This window comes from Ptychodera flava, chromosome 19 (genome assembly GCF_041260155.1).
Source record: "Ptychodera flava strain L36383 chromosome 19, AS_Pfla_20210202, whole genome shotgun sequence".
Taxonomy (NCBI): domain Eukaryota; kingdom Metazoa; phylum Hemichordata; class Enteropneusta; family Ptychoderidae; genus Ptychodera; species Ptychodera flava.
Window position 1 is genome coordinate 22541188 of NC_091946.1, and position 19255 is coordinate 22560442.

General features: G+C 38.5%; 1 protein-coding gene across 1 annotated transcript in view; it reads right to left on the bottom strand.

Moving 5' to 3' along the window:
• Window positions 1-5681: 5681 nt before the first annotated feature.
• Window positions 5682-19255, bottom strand: part of LOC139118930 (uncharacterized) — a 30133-nt gene continuing 16559 nt past the window's right edge. Inside the window, exons 5-12 of the mRNA XM_070682496.1 lie at window positions 15564-16416; window positions 14544-14724; window positions 13700-13883; window positions 12001-12063; window positions 10626-10689; window positions 9554-9585; window positions 9210-9416; window positions 5682-8987 (exon numbers count right to left, since the gene is read on the bottom strand). Of these exons, the coding sequence (XP_070538597.1) occupies window positions 8911-8987; window positions 9210-9416; window positions 9554-9585; window positions 10626-10689; window positions 12001-12063; window positions 13700-13883; window positions 14544-14724; window positions 15564-16416 (1661 nt within the window). The 3' untranslated portion in view covers window positions 5682-8910. The remainder of the gene's footprint in view (window positions 8988-9209; window positions 9417-9553; window positions 9586-10625; window positions 10690-12000; window positions 12064-13699; window positions 13884-14543; window positions 14725-15563; window positions 16417-19255) is intronic.

Genomic DNA, 19255 nt, shown 5'->3' on the forward strand with positions numbered 1-19255 from the left:
GTAGAGAATAACTATTTTTGACACATATTGATGAAGAAGGTGGAAATCTTTGATAGCTCAATGCAGTGGCCAGAAAAAAGTGGCTGAAATAGCTGCAAAAGAACACAATTGAAGATTTCATCATACTTTGAATATACCACATCGGATCATCCCTAAGAACATGTCAACCAAAGCTATCTGATGAGTAGTTTTTTGAGAATAAAATTTTCTGACCAAAAATGGCAACAATTGCCCCAAAATAAAAATTGCAGATTTCATCATAATTTCAAAAAGACCAAATTGAGTTTATCTATAGAAACCTGTATACCAAATTTCAAAGCTGTTAGACCAGTACTTTTTGAGAAACACATTTTTTGACCAAAAACGGAAAAAATTGCCCCAAAAATTCAAAATTGCAGATTTCATCATAATTTCAAAAATATCATTTAGTTCATCTATAGAAACCTGTATACCAAATTTCCAAGCCATGAGTAGTTTTGGAAATACACATTTTTTGACCAAAAATGGCAAAAATTGCCCCAAAAATACAAAATTACAGATTTCATCAGAAATTCAATACATATTACTTAGCTCACTGTAGAAACCTGCGTACCATATTTCAAAGCTATCAGACCAGTATTTTTTGAGAAACACATTTTTTGACCAAAAATGGCAAAAATTGCCCGAAAATTGCAGATTTCATCAGAATTTCGATAAATATCATTAAGGTGATCTGTAGAACCCTGTATACCAAATTGCAAAGCTATCAGATGAGTAGTTGTGGAAATACACATTTTTCGACCAAAAATGGAAAAAATTGTCCCAAAAATACAAAATTGCAGATCTCATCATAATTTCAGTAAATAGCATTTAGTTCATCTTTAGTAACCTGTATATCAAATTTCAAGGCTATCAGACGAGTAATTTTGGAAATACACACTTTTTGACGGCAAAAATTGCCCCAAAAGTACAAAATTACAGATTTCATCAGAAATTCAATATATATTACTTAGTTCATCTATAGAAACCTGTATACCAAATTTCAAAGCTATCTGACCAGTTCTTTTTGAGAAATACATGTTTTACCAAAAATGGCCAAAATTGCCTGTAAAATGCAAATTTGCATATTTCTGCACAATTTGAACAAAACTGAAAAAGATCATCCCTAGGGACATATGTACCAAATATCAAAGCTATCTGACTGGTATTTTTGAAGAAAGAAGATTTTTAAAGATTTTTTTACCAAAAATGACAAAAATTGCCTTAAAAATACAAATATGCAAATTTCACCATGATCTGAACAAATCTGACTGAAGTCACCATAAGTAAACTGCATATAACATTTCAAAGCAATAGGACAAGCGGTTTCAGAGGAGAAGGCAATTGTTGACTGACGACGGACGGCGGACGATGACGGACGGACGACGACGACGGCGGACGACGACGGAAAATCAACCTATTTGATAAGCTCCGCGTCGCTGAGAGCGGAGCTAAAAACACAGAACTTGATTGTAGTCCGACTGAACTCTGATTGAAGACAGATATGGTTTATACTGATTTTGCCTCACATTAAAGCATAGCGACGTGGTCCCTGTAGCTTGAATTTTGTTTTGTGAAACTGATTTATGATAAAATAATATAAACTTTGATTGACGACTTGTGCAAAATGTCCCAAAAATAAATGTTAGTGGGACACAGTATACGTGTTCGTTTGTAAGCTTACTGGTTGAGTCAGTTCGCTTTGTCATTCCTGTTCCTAGCCATATACAAATGTACTTTTTCTGACGCGAAGAAACCAGGTTATTCTTAAACGGATTCTTTGACTTTGTAAAAAATCTCTACCCGTCGATAGGGCAACTGAGACGCGACAGAAAAATTTCAGAGATCGCTGAACAATCATGGCTTGCTGGGATGTATGCGCCCTCACAGGTCGTGAAATTTGAATTGGCGTTTATAAATCTAACAGAATGATAATATTTATTCACGTGGATTTAATTTCGCTATTTTCGCTGAAAGACGAAATTTGCAAGATTGAATTCCAGCTAAAAACGTTAAATAACGATAGATTTGGCCAAATTACAAAAAATTGCAAGTCAGCCGGCAAATCACTCTTTCTGTGAAACAGATCGACGATGGAGAAAATGAAATATCAAAATCACAAGGATGTGTGCTTTTTACAAACTATCCTTTCCCAAGCATTCAAAATACTGGGATTGAATATGACACAAGAAAGTAAATGTTAAATATATGTTTAGAAAGCAGATTTAAGTGCCTGAACTAAAAATAAGTGCGTCTTAGTTGCGAACTGAGACATGACCGGAACTATTCTTATCTATGGTCTTGCATTGTTCAACTAGCAAAATTAGTAAATTTCGATCCCAGTGAAATGGTGAAATATTATCATATATTATTTTTGCACTATTCAGTCACATGATCACATTAATAGTGAATAAAAGCAGAATCAACATTTAAGCCATGGATTAGAATCACTCCGATAAATTATCGTTGAAAATGACAAGTATTTGGTGCCAATAGTACAGTCACTTCGTTAAGAAAAACGTCTGGACAGGAACAGACCTCGGGAAGAAATGTAAGATTAGTAATCCGCATGCGCAGTAGAATTTCAACACGTAATGCAAATCTTTGACACTTTTAGGAGCCTAGCCTTGCATCTCTGCACCGATAAAAACGCGATTTGTAACAACTTTTACTCAGACAATCATATTGGGAGTTGAAGGTAACTTGGTACCAGGCCCAATTCTATCGTCAGCGGCGCTATAAACACAGCGCAGCCAACGGTAGAGTGTGGCAATTAACTGACTGAGCTGACCGCCTGCATACAAACTTGCGCACGTTCTTAGTTTTTGCTAAATATGGAGATTTGGAGCTGTGCATCATAGTTATAATTTTCTTTGACACGAAACCGAAACACTGTTCAACACTTTCCCCCGATGCACGGTAAACATTATCAATCAGCACATTCCCTTAGTATTCGCTAGAACTGAGAGTGGACTGCCCTCTACCGATGATGACGTCATATGTGTCGAATCTGACATAGTTTGAAATTGATCTCGTTGAAACCAGGAAGTACATTAAAGACGCTAGTTGATGTTTTAGAAACAACACGCTACAGATTTTAAGATGGTATTTGTGTGCGCCTCGAAAGTGAAAGGCCTGATCAAAAGTTTTCCCAAACTTTCCTCAAGGAAATTTTCAACAACTCTATCTCAATGTTAAAAATAAAAGCTAGGGGTCAACGAGCAAAGTTAGGTATCAGGCAAAAAGTTACCTGAAATTAACCATGCTTGATATTCAAAATGGCCGCCTATCTCTATGTTGACTGGGAAAAATAAAGTTTTCGAATTTCACAAAATAAGACGGTGAAAGTGTATTTATTCCAGGATGCGGGAGCTTCAAAATGAGCCAACACGTAAGAATTTTAGAGTCCGAATATCTATGTCGAGGCGCAATTCTACCTTTTAAATTATATCCGTGTAAACAGCAAGTTAAACTCTCTGCAGGTTCAACAATGGAAACCCTATACAGCTCGAAGAACTTTTAATACTGACAGGGGAACATGTTTTCGAAAACATAGAGAAAAAGCGGCAAAATGTTTCAGCATGCAAAGATTACAATAGACAAACTTACTACAGATAAACATGATCACTCGTTTTCAGAAAAAAATGACAATTCAAAGATTCTTATCGATATGGGTAGCCTAGCCGACAGCAGTTGACGACTCTCAATGGTTTAACGTTGAAGGCGTTGTACAAGATCTATATAGCAAAGTGTATGCATTTAGACTTATCACGGTGTCCTTAATTTAATGAAACCAACAAATTTTTGAGAAAAAAACAATCTTAACTTGTCTACCGGTATATTGGACATGTTTTACCAACAGGACAAAACTGATATTTTCTTTTTTAAAAAATACGCAGAGAATACACAAAATGACAACAAAATCGCCTTGCATTTGTTCATGGCATGGATATCCAATGTATGAGACAATAATAGCCAAGTATTCTAATAATAAACACGACTGGAACTAATTTGGGATAATTGGATAGTTTAATCTGCAAATGTAAGCTCATGTGCTTTCCTTTTTAATGTAAACACTTGTTTCTATGAGTCATTTGTAAATATGGCAACATTCAGCTAGAAGGGCACAAAACATTTCTGAGAAATTTGAAAAATATGCAGGTCAAATCATCCCAAATTAGTTCCAATCGTGTTAATACTATTAAAGAGTAAACAGACAGATATATATAAAGATATTATCTAGTCACTTCCTTTTTTCTCCGTTTATCGGCAAAGGCTACTTCCCTATGGCAACAGCCAAAATATTTGCTGTTGAGTCAGTTCAGGGACAAAAGAAGTGATTAGGCGACATCGTCATACATAACTGACTGTTTACAGGAAGTAGTATTATTAGAATGGTTCAAGGCAGGGCTATTATCGTCTGGTTCAATGATGACGAAGATCCGAGATATAGAGTCATCCAGAAGCCCCTTCATGAATTTTCAATATTTATAAACATTGGTCATCTATAAATAAATGCAAGGCGTTTCTGTTGTTATTTTGTGTATTCGCTACGTGAATATTTGTTTTGTCCTGTTGCTAAAACATGTCAAATATAGCCAAGTCGTGATTATTTTCAATAATTTGTTGATTTCGTTAAAGCCACGATCGAATTTTGTGCAATATTTAATGCAGTGTGCAATGTCGTGTGTCTAGGAACAAAAATTTCCACTCGCTACAATACCAGCGCTGAGCGGAATATTTCCACTTTTTACTCGGAACATTCAAACAAATCCGATACTGATTGAAGTTCCATATCGATAAATCAAAAAAACATTTTTGAAAGTGATGAAAATTAGTTTTATAGCGCCCTCAGCGACGTTTGCAGAAATTAATCCCAAGTGGTGTGATGTCAAGGGGTGGTCTTTCACACAACGTCTACATTTGATACATGCAGACAATGATTTTTTCAAATACATTTTTCACATTCAAGCTCAAGGCAAACAAGCGTCACTGTAGATATCAAAACCCAAAGACCAGTTTGGTACTATTTTTGCCAAATTGGAACTCTGTGATTAGACGAAAAATATTGTTATTTATTTGCATGATTGTCAATACATAGTCATTTGCTTCACTTACCCTGTAAAATGGCAATTCATCAAACGTCAGATTTGTAATAGACTAGCAGACAGGTCCAATAATCAGTATCGGTCTGGGTAAATAAACGCTATATCAGGTCAAAGAAAAATAGAGAAAATGACGATAGCAACAACAATAGGTTCATCTTGAACCACTGCTAGAATTCTATCAGTGGTGATACAAGTATTCGGAATGTGAAAGCATGCTATAGCAGTCAGTGACAGATATAGTGTAAATCGGAAAAAATCACCAGAGAATGTTGTCGTAAGTGCTAACCAGTTATTTGGTCAGGACGATAAGCTCCCACAACAAATTAATGAAGGGGATTAGGGAGGGGGAATTAACAGATATGGACTATTTTCTTTGAAATACTATACAGAGATAGGTAGGGTAGAGTAATAGGCACACACGAAACACGGGTAAGGCTTGTATAATGAACAAAGTTGAATACATGACATTTATTGATCATATTCATAACTTCCAGAAAATTATTGCTTGCCATACCCTGTGGTTAAATCCAGGAATGCTGTCACTCATTATTTGAGAAACAGATATAATCTTTTGATATCTCATCTCCGTGTGTACCGTGATAGAACTTATTATTAAAATGACATCACTAATCTGCTTCCTGAGAATCCCTAGACTTGGTTCAAGTTAGACTTGGTTCAAGTCTGTGATTTGTGAATGTTTGAGTGGAGTGAACGCGACGATTTGTGTTTTATTTTCATGTGAAATGCGCGAGTGGAGTGGACGCTACACAAAGGAGTTTCACCCGGAATCACATCCCGGTGAATCCGGCAGAAACTAACTCACTCCTGCGCAGACTCAAAGGTAACGCATTTTATCGCTGGGGAAACCTGGCCAGGGCTGCCAAATTCGGAATGGGTTTAATTTGTACGAAATAGGAGAGACAAGAGAAACTATTATAAATGATTTTTTTTAATTCACCGACTTGAACCAAGTCTAGCGAATCCCTGCCACTCTAGCATTAGTGCCAGTGAGCTGTATCTATATCTTAGTCGAAAGTCTTCGTGTCATTTAGGTCACCAACATAACATGACGGAGACACAATGCACTCAAGCCACTACAAAATAAAATCACTTACTAAAATTACTTTTAACTTGTTCATTTTATTAAAAAGTTGCCAAAAACTCCATCGATTCCATCCGATGCAGTTATGTCACAGTCTAGTAACCTTCAAATTGATGAAGCGAACACAGTTCGGGTTAGCACTACGATAAGCTTCATTTTAAGTCAGTAAATCCTCTGTTTGAAATATGTATCACATAATCGTTAAAATTATATTTCTTTCCGCCCTCCTCGACATTTCTGACAGTGTCTTCAATCCTAGACCAGCTCACTTCTTCAACAGAGCATCCAGCTCCTACCCTGTCGGTCACTTCGAACATTGACAATTTTCGAATTGTTTTGACGTTTATTCATTCTTGCTTGATTCGCAGTTTTGAGAATGGACTGGAAACTCTTAAGAATGCGCTTTTATAAGTTCTACATAATCATTTTATTGGCAATTTATATTCTGTTTGTCCAGTACTTTTTTTGCTTGATTAAATTCCAGTATTGTAAATGTCGCATGCTATGTGAAATACAAATATTGATATTTCGAAAGTACCTTTTATCCACTTGGCTTTCTTACTCCGTTATAATGTCCCTTGAGGTCTAGGAATATCCTTTTTTGAAGACTGCACTCTAAGTTATAGATTAACAACAAGAGTTCCGAATTACATGACAAGTTATTGAGCGGCAGTCCTTAAGAATCTCTAAGACTCTGTTAGTAGCGTTGCATTTGTGAGCGCTTGTATAGCCTTCAAGCTCTTATTAACTTTCACGATTAGGCCATTTTAAGAATTTTTTTGTTTGCCGTCCTTGGATTTTTGAAAAAACCTACGAGTCAGCCAGGGAAAAACAAACACGGGCAAAAAACACAGGAGTATTAAAGGTACACGGTCACCGTAAATTTGCATATTCCATATATGGTAAAGGGGCGGGGATTAGCGTACTACCCGTAACACCTGTAGCTGTCGGTCCTCCCTATTTGATACGTCAAAGAACATGCAGACAACACTGCTACAAGTATGCCATGGCTGGTCGTGTGGAGGCGCCCTTTTTAAAAAGTGGCCACCCGCGTAAAATCTGTGATTGGCTATTAAAAAACAGGTGACCGTGTATCTTTAACGTAAGCTTAGTTTTTATTTGGTTTCTATTGGAAATATAATATTTTTTCATTTGTAATAGTGTTAACATCGTGTTTGTTTTCTTCATTTTCTCTGAAAATATATCAGCATGAGAACGGCAAACAAAGAATTTTATTTAAAGCGCCTTAGCATTGTTCTTGGACGAAGTTAGTCTTGACGCGACGAATGGCGTCGCATTGTGCCTTTAGCCAAGCCGCCATTGACGTCACACATGTAAATATTTGATTCATTGTAGAGGTAGTCAGAATAGGGATTTTAACATAAGCCTACTATTAGTATATAACACACGATAGTTTCGAGTAAAAAACCAACATGCTTTTGAAGAACAATTTAAGTTGTATTTGAACTACAGCCAACAAATCATAGAGGTTGTATTACAATATCGCGTGTTTCTGGTGTTCCTGTGTCGTATATAATATGAAAGTCATATGTGCTCCGTCGAACACGAGACAATGATGACATGTCGAACAGGAGATACTCGTGTAACAACCGATTTATTAAAAACCATGCCCACAGTTAACAACTGACGGGAACCCATAAATTTGGGGGCTCTACTTTTACGCCGCCAGATTCATATAAAACCTGTACGATATTTTCACTGAAAGTAAACACCTTGGGCTACATACAATACCTTTACAACTGACCATAGACAATGGACTCTCTACTGTCTATGAACTGACTCGGTGAACGCCATTACTCAGAAAAGATTAAGCCTATGGTCTGAAAAACGTCGTTAGGGGAAAAGCTTTTAGGTAATGGCATGGCATTACAATTATGCATTAAAAACTCTCCTTTGCTCTAAGACCCTCTCAATTTTGATCGCGCAAGACTGTCGTACTGACGGAGCGGTTATAGCGGCCATTTTGTTATTTTTTTATGAAAGTCTCCATGTCTATGGTTGTCATGACACGCATGCGCAGTAAGCTGTATTATGCTACATCAGGGGCCCGTTTAGCGCTGTTGAGCAGATTTTACAACTGTCGACATGTGTTCTCGTACAATCAGAACTACGTACTGGCGTGACTGACATGCAGATGTAATATAATACTGCATTTAGCTGCCTCAATCTTCCTTCAATTTTGTAAGACGGACGATATTGCATAGTAGACAGAGGGAGGTAGTAACTTCAATTTTTCTTCGTTTGCTTTCAAGTTGCAAAATGTAGTTCGGGAACACTTCCAATGATGGCATTTGATTTGTATATCTCCACTATAAAACATCATGTCTAATATTTAACGCAAAATGTCACCAAGACACAGCAATATGGGTGCGATAGGTGTTAATATTAATAGTATATTAGGTACTTTCAGTAATACAAGACCTCATTGGTTGCTGCAGTAAAAAAAAGAAAATGCCGATGCCGACTTCATAAACTTAAAAGTGTAGAAGACCTAAGCTTCCCCGTCAATCATTTTAGGATAATCACAAATGTGCGTCTGAGGCCGAATTGCTCCTCCTTCTTTCGAAAGATATGCGTATTCTTTGAACATGAATTTGCATTTTTTCCTTAGTAGAAGTGCAGTGTGCGTTTAAGTGCCGTGATGTCATAAATTTTAGGTACTCAAAAACAGCAGCCATCCCAAAGTGCGACGATCTCCGTTGTATCATCCATGCTGACCGACACCGCATCATCATTGCCTGAAACACAGAAATAATTTATGTGCAAAAATTTGCATTTTATAAAATATGCGATAGACACAAAAATGGGCAGTTAATAACACATGCTGAAATAATCAACCATATGAAAAAAATGGTCACGTAAAGAAAGGTGACGAGGTTGTTAAAGACCAAAAAAGATTTTCCTCACAAGGTCCTCCGTTATGTCAGAAAACTCTTGAAGAGCATGCTCAGTGTACCTACCAATCCATGCTCCCATCTGTGTGAGTACATGAACTGCACCATCTGCCGGATAAGACACAGCCTCTGGTTGGCTATCTCGCCAGTGCGACGGTGGGATTGAAAAATCTCTTATTCCATCGTTGTAAAGATAAACATTTCCCCTTTTGCCTATTCCAAAACTTTCCTCTTCAGTGACCCCGATGAGAGAGGTCACAACTGCCGACCGACCTACAGAGTTTTGCAATAAATTGTATGAGGTTATTGTTTACTGCTTATTGTGAATGTTCTCTCAAATTAATTATCTGCGCAAAAATAAAAAAATTGAACTTCTAAGAATTACAAAAATAAGCACAACTAGGGCTTACCGTACCAGCTGTCTGCTGTCTTCGTGAAGCAGCTAGGGATTAACAGATTGACAAATCAATACTCATATAGCAACGGAATAATGTCAATAATGAAAGCTGTATATCTGACGTTCATTATATTGCGTGAACATGGTCCTTTGGGCATGCAACAACATATGTCACCTGTGTAATATTGTGTTACCATTTAACGACTTGCTCTCGGGCAATACTTACCCGAGTGTATCTATTACTCACTGACAGTTGGTCTAAAGACAATTATCAACGCCGAGTGTGATGCTGTCCACTCCAATATGACAGCCACGTCAATGCAAACAGGCCTATGGCGGCTGACAGCGATATGGTAGTTCAAGAAGAATAAATGCATGACAAAAAGAGATAACGCCTTAGGTGATTTTATGCGCTTTAGAATCGTGACTGTATCAAATGTTATTACAAACGGTTGGCAAAAAATTGATATGCTAGTATTGCACAGGGCAGCAACATCAAATAAATCAACCAGCCTGTTTTGAAACCATTGTGCTATCTTTAAGGATTTTGAACAAAATCAAAATATGGAGGAGGAAATAAAAGTTGTTCGTTGTGGTCATTCCTCTGCAATTTGAAAGATTACCCACCCACCCGTATCGTCATGATCATTACGCCTCACCGGAAATCTCCCGGCTTCTCCACATCCCATTGAAACAACCCGATGCCCTATCTAAGTCCTAACTGCCGTCTATCTACCACATAGCTTTCTTTCGCCATTGGCAAAGCCCTGATATTAATCGAGTCGTAATCGCTGCCAACTACAATGAGCCTTTTACAAGTTGGCCGTTCATCAAGAGAATCCCCTCCCCAAATAGAGAAACATGCCCGCCCGCCCGCAAAGAAGTCGCGTACGCGTATGATCAACTTCGTGCCCGAACAGAGTAATTTTTCTCCCCCTGGAATATGCACCAAGGAATATGTACACTACTCTCAATGTTAGACACAACTCTAAAACGAGATCAGCAGTCATGTCGAAATCATCTCAGACTGAGAGCTTAGACAACAAAAATTCATTCTTTGAACGCTTTGAATGCAAAACACTTACGTGTTAGATTTGCATATTGTCAGCCTGCAATTGACGTCCACCAGGTAAGATTGCTGGCTGTACTCTGAAATGAAAGACTGATGAAATCAAAACGAATGCTAGCTTCGAATGGATATACTGATTATAATTTTTTTCTTAGCGTGTGAACAAGTGAATATTTTTCTCAAAATGCTCGTCCTCAGTGGACAATTTTGTGTAGTTGCAGTACTTTGCTTTTTTCTCTGGAAAATTACTGGAATTATATTGTTTTCCCATAAAGTTACAAAACTGACTGCGTATGTCGGCCTTGAGAAACTAACGCGGTTGCTCTCATCTTACAGCCGTCCCATGCATAGTTTAATATTTCAGTAAGTGTGAAAACTTTGTAAAATGTCAGTAATTCATGCATACGTATCCTGTCAGTTTTTACAAGACGTTGCAATCGGGCCCTGTCTTCTCAAGTCTAAATTTTATCTAATATCCGAAGGCCCGTTCAGAGAAATTTATTAAACATTTTCTTGCTCTATCAAGTTCGATTTAGCTGAGACTTTGAAAACTAAACAGCATAAATGAAACCAAAATACATGGTATAAAAATCACACTTCATGAAAAGCGCGTCTGATAGGGACGGTCTTTGATGGGAAAAAGTGGTTTTGATGGGAAAATGTCTACAGCAATAACCTGTTAAGACTCTTACCAGTTTACAGCATACGCAACCGACTTGTTTTGACCAGAAACCGCAGAACTCGACTTGGTTCAAGTTCTTCGATTTGTAAGCGTGTGATTGAGGTGAATGCGATGATTTGTGTTCCGTTTTTCATATGAAACGTGTGAGTAGGATGAACACAACGAGTGGGGTGAACGCGACACTGGGGAGTTTCACCTATAATCAATCCGGCATAAAGTAACTTTTTACTGCGCAGACTCAAAGGTAAAGCCTTCGATGGCTTGGAAGACCTGAGCAGGGCTGCCTAATTTCAAAACGATTTGTATGAAAAAGAAGAGACACACGAATAACTATTGCAAATATTTTTATATTTTGAAAATTTATCGACTTGAACAAAGTCTACTGCAGAACTCACTCTCAAAAGATTTGATACTAACAAAATAACTTAAACCAGATTTTAGTGTAGAGAAATGCGGGCAATGCTTTATGGCGTTTTCCACTTTCAGCTGGCAAACAACGTTGCGGACAGCGTAGCGTAACACATGGAAGATGGATCGAAGGAAGGAAGACCTTGGCATGCGCACTCTACACGTTTACCGACTATTACCCACAATGCTGCAGGGTACACACTAGTTTGTACGTGACAGGCAAAATTGTTGATTGGATGTAAATTTGAATGTGTAAAGTCATCTCTACACTGACTGCAAGTCAGCCGACCTTGCGTCCTACCTGGTAAGAATGTCACTTCGGATGCCATCCAATAGGTCCCTGCAGGTCTGGGTCTTTCCGGTGCTTATAAGAAATGTGGGATGAAAATGATGAAACTTAAATTTCTAACAGAGAGGACATATACACGTTCATGTACATTTTCAAAAGAATTTCTGACGTGTGTGTGTGAGAGCAGCCGGCACTTCCTTCTGTTGACTAAATTGATAAAAGCGCGCACGTGTGTTTACCATGTCTGTGTATGAGATTTGAATTGTGTCTACGATTAATCTTGGGGCTTCGTTGAACTGCCAACATGCTTAAAAGGTATACTGTCACCTGTTCCAATTTTACCACAGTTACCATGGAAAGAGAAAATCTAACCAATCAGATTTTAAGCGGGTGGCCGCTTTTTAAAAACAGCGCCCTAATACCAAGGATTTGGTACCATTTTGAATACTAAGGAACGCCCATTTGACCATATATGGGCATGTTTAGATTACAGGTGACTGTATACCTTTAAGATCTAGTATGGTGCATTTCTAAATTTATTTGATACCGTGCTTCAGCAAAGATCAATTTTTAAAAAGTAATAAAACCTGAGTTAAGAGTGCACTGTAGTCGATCTATGAATATTCATCATTGACACAGACAAATAGAAAACACAGACTGGCAACGCGGCAAGGCTTTTGTTCTATGGTCGTCTTGGTAGACTATGGCCTTTTCATATTAACATGAGCTTCACAGGTATTAGATTTTTTTGAGACTTTGTTCGTGGTTGATAATTGCACGAGATTATGCAAAAAATACGACGAGATGGCATCGTGCTGCCAGTCGCGTAGCAACCATACTTACTTTGTGAGCTCTCAGGGCAGAAACACTGCTTCACGCCAATCAAAACATAACACGCCCGCAGTTTCATAAACACGTCCTTCAATGACCAACATTTAATAGACGATATGACTGACCGTAAACCATTGAGTAAAACCAGAAAGTATCGATAGAAGATTCTCAAATTTGGTTGAAACACACTCATCATATATTCATAAAAATGTGAGAGGAATTTTTAAAATGGTAAAACTCACTTTCCCGAAGCTAAAAACTTTCCCGTTTTCGTCAGCACGCCGATTCTGCCCAGCACCACATGACAACAACAACACAAACTTTGCCGAACATACTTTCGCTTAAAAATTGGCGAAAGTCCGGAAACTACCGAAGGGTGTATGGTCGGCACTCTTCGGAAAAGCGAGACCAGAGCTACCTGAGGCAAGGTGAACATGGGTGGGTTACGTAACCGCTTCACGCCTTGAGCAATACCCGTTGCAAGTCTGTATCTATTTGTCTGTGTCATTGATAATGAGTCATCATTTGATTCAGTAGATTTGCATGATTAAATGTTATTCACAATCGTCTGCAAAAGGTGGATATTCCCGTAGCAATATTTCGTGGCGAGAAATTAACTGATTTTTCCTTTAATTATTAACCGAATTTGAGCAACAGTGCCATTTACGTTAAATTGGTAAGTGGCTCCGACTTGTATGTCTGATGTATTTATGTCGTATTCAGGCAACTTGACAGAAGATTGACAATTTACACAAGTATAAATGTGGTTAACTATGTCATAAATATGACTGGTTCTCATTCAATGCATACAGAAATACCACAATTTGAGGTCATGAATGGGTTAAGAAAATAGCAAGTGAATGAGACTGCGTATACGTACGCGTTGCTGTGAAGTTGAATTCTGCTGCTGTCAGGGGAGAATAATACTTTTCCCCGTGCCCGTCTCTCCAAGACAGCTCGATAACACCGACGAAGCGATTTTGTCCTTCGACCAGTTTGAAAGCGGAATCCATAGTTAAAATCAGACAAACAGTGGGTGCGTCAGACATGAAAACCGTGTGCATCTGTAAAGGGATTAGGAAGTAGCATAGATGTTGTATTGGCGGCATGAAGTCGACTCTATCAACGAAGATTTTGTACTTGATAGTGAACATGGCGTGGAGAAGTGGGATAAAGTACTCGAACGTGCATTTAAGTATCCATGCCATGCTAGCGTTAGCGAGACACCACCAAAAATGATAAGAGAAAACCAGTTGTCTATAAAATATCATCATTATCACCACTACCACAACTGCCATCATCATCATCATCATCATCATCATCATCATCATCATTATCGTCATAATCGCCATCATTATCATCATCATCATCATCATCATCATCATCATCTCATCATCATCATCACCACCGCCACCATCATCAACAACAACAACAACACAACAACAACAACAACAACAACACGAACAACAACAATAACAACAACTACTTCATCATCATCATCATCATCATCATCATCATCATCATCATCATCATCACCACCGCCACCATCAACAACAACAACAACAACAACACGAACAACAACAATAACAACAACTACTTCATCATCATCATCATCATCATCATCATCATCATCATCATCATCGTCATCGTCATCATCGTCATCGTCATCATCGTCATCATTATAATCATCATCATCATCATCACAACCACCACCATCATCATACCTGTACAACTGAGGTACCTCCACGGATAGGGTTCACGGTAGGGTCTTCAGCCAAGGAGTTCCATCTGTCAATTGTCACTCCAGTAACATACAGTGGAAGAATCAGCATGACGAGAACACTGTGGCCACTGCCTCCGGACGACTTCGTGTGCTGTATATTTATGCACAACGAGACAGCATCACTGCAGAAGAAATCACTATTGTCAGGTGGGACAAAAAAGCATGGCAAAATAGTTACCGAAATGGTGCAATAATGATAAAACATGTTAAAAAGGTGATGATATTGAAGTCAATAAGTAATACTAAGACAATACATGATAACACCGTGACTCTAATGTGATGTTAAACCTTTTCACTTCCCTATGTAATGCTATGGGAGCAAACGCTCTCTCATCTGTGCAATATTTTTCATATCACGCACTGGCCCGGTTGACAATACTTGAATGAACGATTTCGAACTTTTACACTTTACGTGTTACGTACGCCGGGGATTCAGAAGTTGTCGTCTGCACCTTTAAATCTTCAGCTGGCATTCTTGACAGAGAATCGAAGACAACAACTTTACTCGACGACAGCTTTGATAATGTGTAAGTATTTATATTTGTCATTTTATTAGTTTGGTTGCGCTGAAAATGAGAGAGTCTAATGCCCTATTGAAATAAGTGAGAGCGGCGATGTTTGGAATGTAAGATGGCGAATGTAAAGCAAAAAATGCTATAGAAGGATCGATAAACAAGGAGGGTGCTTCTTTAGCCGTATCCCTCTACGTTGAATTTAAGCGGTAAATTGTAAAGAAACTCTTGCATGTAATTTCTGTCGTACTGCCCTGTTCCATCGGGTGTACTATAAAAGCTTTACAGTGCTTATACATATTTTTGTGCCCTAGGTCATACGGTGCGAGGGCTCTGCCAAGGTCGACCTCGACCGACAGACAGACAGACAGATAGACAGACAGACATACGTCCAGATGGCAGACAGACATACAATATGTGCGCACGTATACATAGTACATTGTGACTACCTGAGAGACACATCCGAAGTTACATTTACTTCAATACTCGCCACCACCAAGTCAGGATTTCTGTAAAAATCGTCAGCTGATGTCGACGTCGATAAGTCTGTCAGTGTTGTCATCATATTCGTCGGTGTAGATTGAACGTTAGCCGACGACGTTTCGGGTTGTGTCGTCGAAACTATTGTTGTAGGAGTTGCTCGGGGCGCGGTTGTAAAGATAGGTGCCGCTGTTGTTGTTGTTGTTGTTGCTGCTGCTGTTGATGTTGTTGGTGCCGTTGTTGTCGTTGTCGTTGTTGTTGTTGTTGTTGTTGTTGTTGTTGTTGATTGAGTGGTAGCCTGTGCCGTTTCGGATATGGTCGTCGGAACTGGCGTTGTTGTTGGCGCAGCCGAGGTAACTGTCGTCGGTGAGGGCGTGGTTTGAATGGTGGTTTCTTCTGTTGTTGTTGCTGCTTCTGCTGTTGTTGGTGTGGTTGCTGTTGTTGTCTTAATCGTTGTTGTTGACTGAGTGGTAGCCCTTGTCGTTTCGGATATTGTCGTCGGAACTGGCGTTGTTGTCAGCAAAGTTGTTGTTGGCGCAGCCGAGGTAACTGTCGTCGGTGAGAGCGTGGACTGAATGGTAGTTTCCGCTGTTGTTGCTGCTGATGTTGTTGTTGGTGTGGTTGCTGTTGTTGTCACCATCGTTGTTGTTGATTGAGTGGTAGCCTGTGTCGTTTCGGATATTGTTGTGGGAACTTGTGTTGTTGTCAGCAAAGTTGTTGTTGGCGCAGCCGAGGTAGCTGTCGTCGGTGAGGGCGCGGTTTGAATGGTAGTTTCCTTTGTGGTGATTGGCGCAGTTGTCTCTGAACTCAAAGTCGTTGGAGCTGCATACGACAAGAAGTGAACGGGAAGAAAAATATAATCTCTTCCTCATTAATTATGTCGGAGTGAATTCTGCTCAAAGGTTTATTACGTTTCAATACTTTGCTCAGTTCGAAACTTTGTCCCGATAGGTATGTAGTCTACGAGATATGAACAATATTTTAAGATGGACACACATTGAAGATATAGTCAAATCTCGTTAGAAGAGATGATAACAAAATCGGTTTTTTTTTAATGTTATATATCACACATAAATCATTTCTAGAGAATCGTCCTAATCCACATTAACCAAACTTATATGTACATCACTTCCCTTTGTTTGAGGATTGTCTAGCACTAAGCTTATTTTGTGATGGCAACAACAATTTTTATTCATTAATTGATTCGATCAGTTGTTCAACCATGCATCCATTCCATTCATTCAGACATGCATGCATTTATTCTTTCATCAAGTTATGCATCCGAGCTTTCATTAAGACTCCAATCAATTGCCATTCTTAGAGTCAACTTTGACAAGAGTCGAGTTTCCATGTATATATATATATATATATATATATATATATATATATATATATATATATATATATATATATATATATATATATATATATATATATATAATATTACCCCTGTTGTACGTCATCAACAGGAATTTTTTTTCTGCATGGTACCATTCATACATGCATTCACGTCGCGACACAGACCGATTTGTCGTGAGAGGTATAGCGGTGAGAATAACAAGAAATTCTCACATTTGCGAGAAAGCGTCACTTTCTCGCTCAAGTATCGCAATTTTTTCCTGTAGTGCTTGTTGAAGATTTTTGTCACTTTTATTCAACTATTTATGTTACTGTTCTGCTTATTGATATCCAATTCCACCCCAGTCGTATAGACATAACAATGAATGCTTCGATTATTGATTAATCTTAATTAATGTGTTGATACATTTGCATTAATTTAACAAATTAAACTCGTCCTTAACTGTGACATGCATGATCGTTATAAACTACTTTGCAAAAGTTCCCTTAAATCCAGCACTTAGTACTCGTTCATGTGACAGCGATGACGTAATCTCTCTTGCATGGCAATGTGTTAGGCCTACATAAAACAAGATAGCGTGAGTCACACTGGGAATAGTTTGCATGACAGGGCTTTCACAAATCACTATGTTGAGTTGATAGTTAGGCCAAAGTAATTAAATTCTTTGTTTTGCGTCCCCACCCGCGTAGGTTTTTAAGGTTTTCATGAAAAACACACACAATGTATTTGAATAGGAAATTTTAGGACATGACCGCTTAGCTTTTCTGAACTAAAATTTTGTTACAATTTTTTATTTGCTGCAATCAAATTACATCGTGTTAATTTTCTTGTGTGTGTTTTTCAGCCGCTCAGACGCGTACGTTTTCCCATTTTGAGTGGACGCAAAACAAAGAATTTAATTACTTTGGCCTTATCGACTAATTAGCAACGCTGCAACTAGGACTTCGTATTCTCATGCCTAGTTCGCTGAGAGTGTGAGAACACTGGTGTGGGATCGACTGTCTGACGTCCCTAGTACGTTGGGAGTGTGAGAAAACCAGACTGCGGGATCGATTTACTAATGACAAGACGTTTTGAGCGGATAAGAGGGCCTTCAAAACGTGATTTCTGCGTAGCGATGGCTCATTACGCATTCATGGTAACCTTTAGCACAGGCGGCCCAAAAACCATAACTAAGTTTTTCTCACTGTTTTCTCTATCATTTTCTCTCCTTTTCTTCATGCTCTAACTGATCGAGTAAATAAAATAAATGGTTATATAACCTAACCTAGCCTCTGTGACTCTTTATTTATTTTACACCCCATTACAAGGACGTATATCTCTCATATACACATGTTGTAATTAATTGTTCTTCTATGAACAGTAAACTCTGAAAAAGTCGCGAGATAGCGGCAAAAATGAACACGCGGATGAGCATAGCATTGGAATACGCGTATTTCTACGTGTACTTATTCGCACGTGGTTTTGTTTGTACCATGGTGCGTTTGAAACGCTTCTTCACCTACAGCATTACCGATAAGTTTACAAGGGTGACATGCTAATTTTGAAAGTTCGGTATTATGGCACTAAGAATTCTGATCACCGAGAAAACCACCTGTTTGAATACTGTTTGATATTAAGTGATGGTCAAATTTCAGGGTGTGCACGTGCTTGATACCCAACAAACATAAATGCGCAGTTGATTTATCATGTATCGCGGCCACATGTTGATAAAACAACGTTGATCACTTGTTGTGAGATAATAAGGCTAATAACAAAATAAACAACAACAACAACAACAACAACAGAACAGGTAGACATTACAGCAAAGCCCAAAACCGCAAACAACCAAATGTTTAGACAAAACTTTAACAGGCTCTTTAAAGACATCTTCCGTAGAGCACAGAGTGTAATTTCGACAAGAAAGCCCGAACTGAGTTTGGATGCCGAAGATGCTCTCACATTTCCATATCTGACAAACAGTAATGGAAAAAGATAAACAAATATAAAGGACGGACGCATCTGACGCGTCGACGTATCTCATTTTTAAAGTATAAGCTTACAATATCAACTCACCTCACACCTTCGGTCGTGTAAACACTTGGGAGGGGGCATTGAACTCTTCTCTTTGACAAATTTCCAGTAATATATGCCACATCGAAAAATTCTATATTCACGGTTTGGCAAAATTGATTCCGTCAAACGAAAGAAGGCTATTCTATGGTGCATTGGGGTACACTTAGGTGTACGTCGAGCTGGAGTAATGCGGTTACATTCGCGATGCTTTACTCGAAATCATTTGTTTCAGGGCAAATACACATG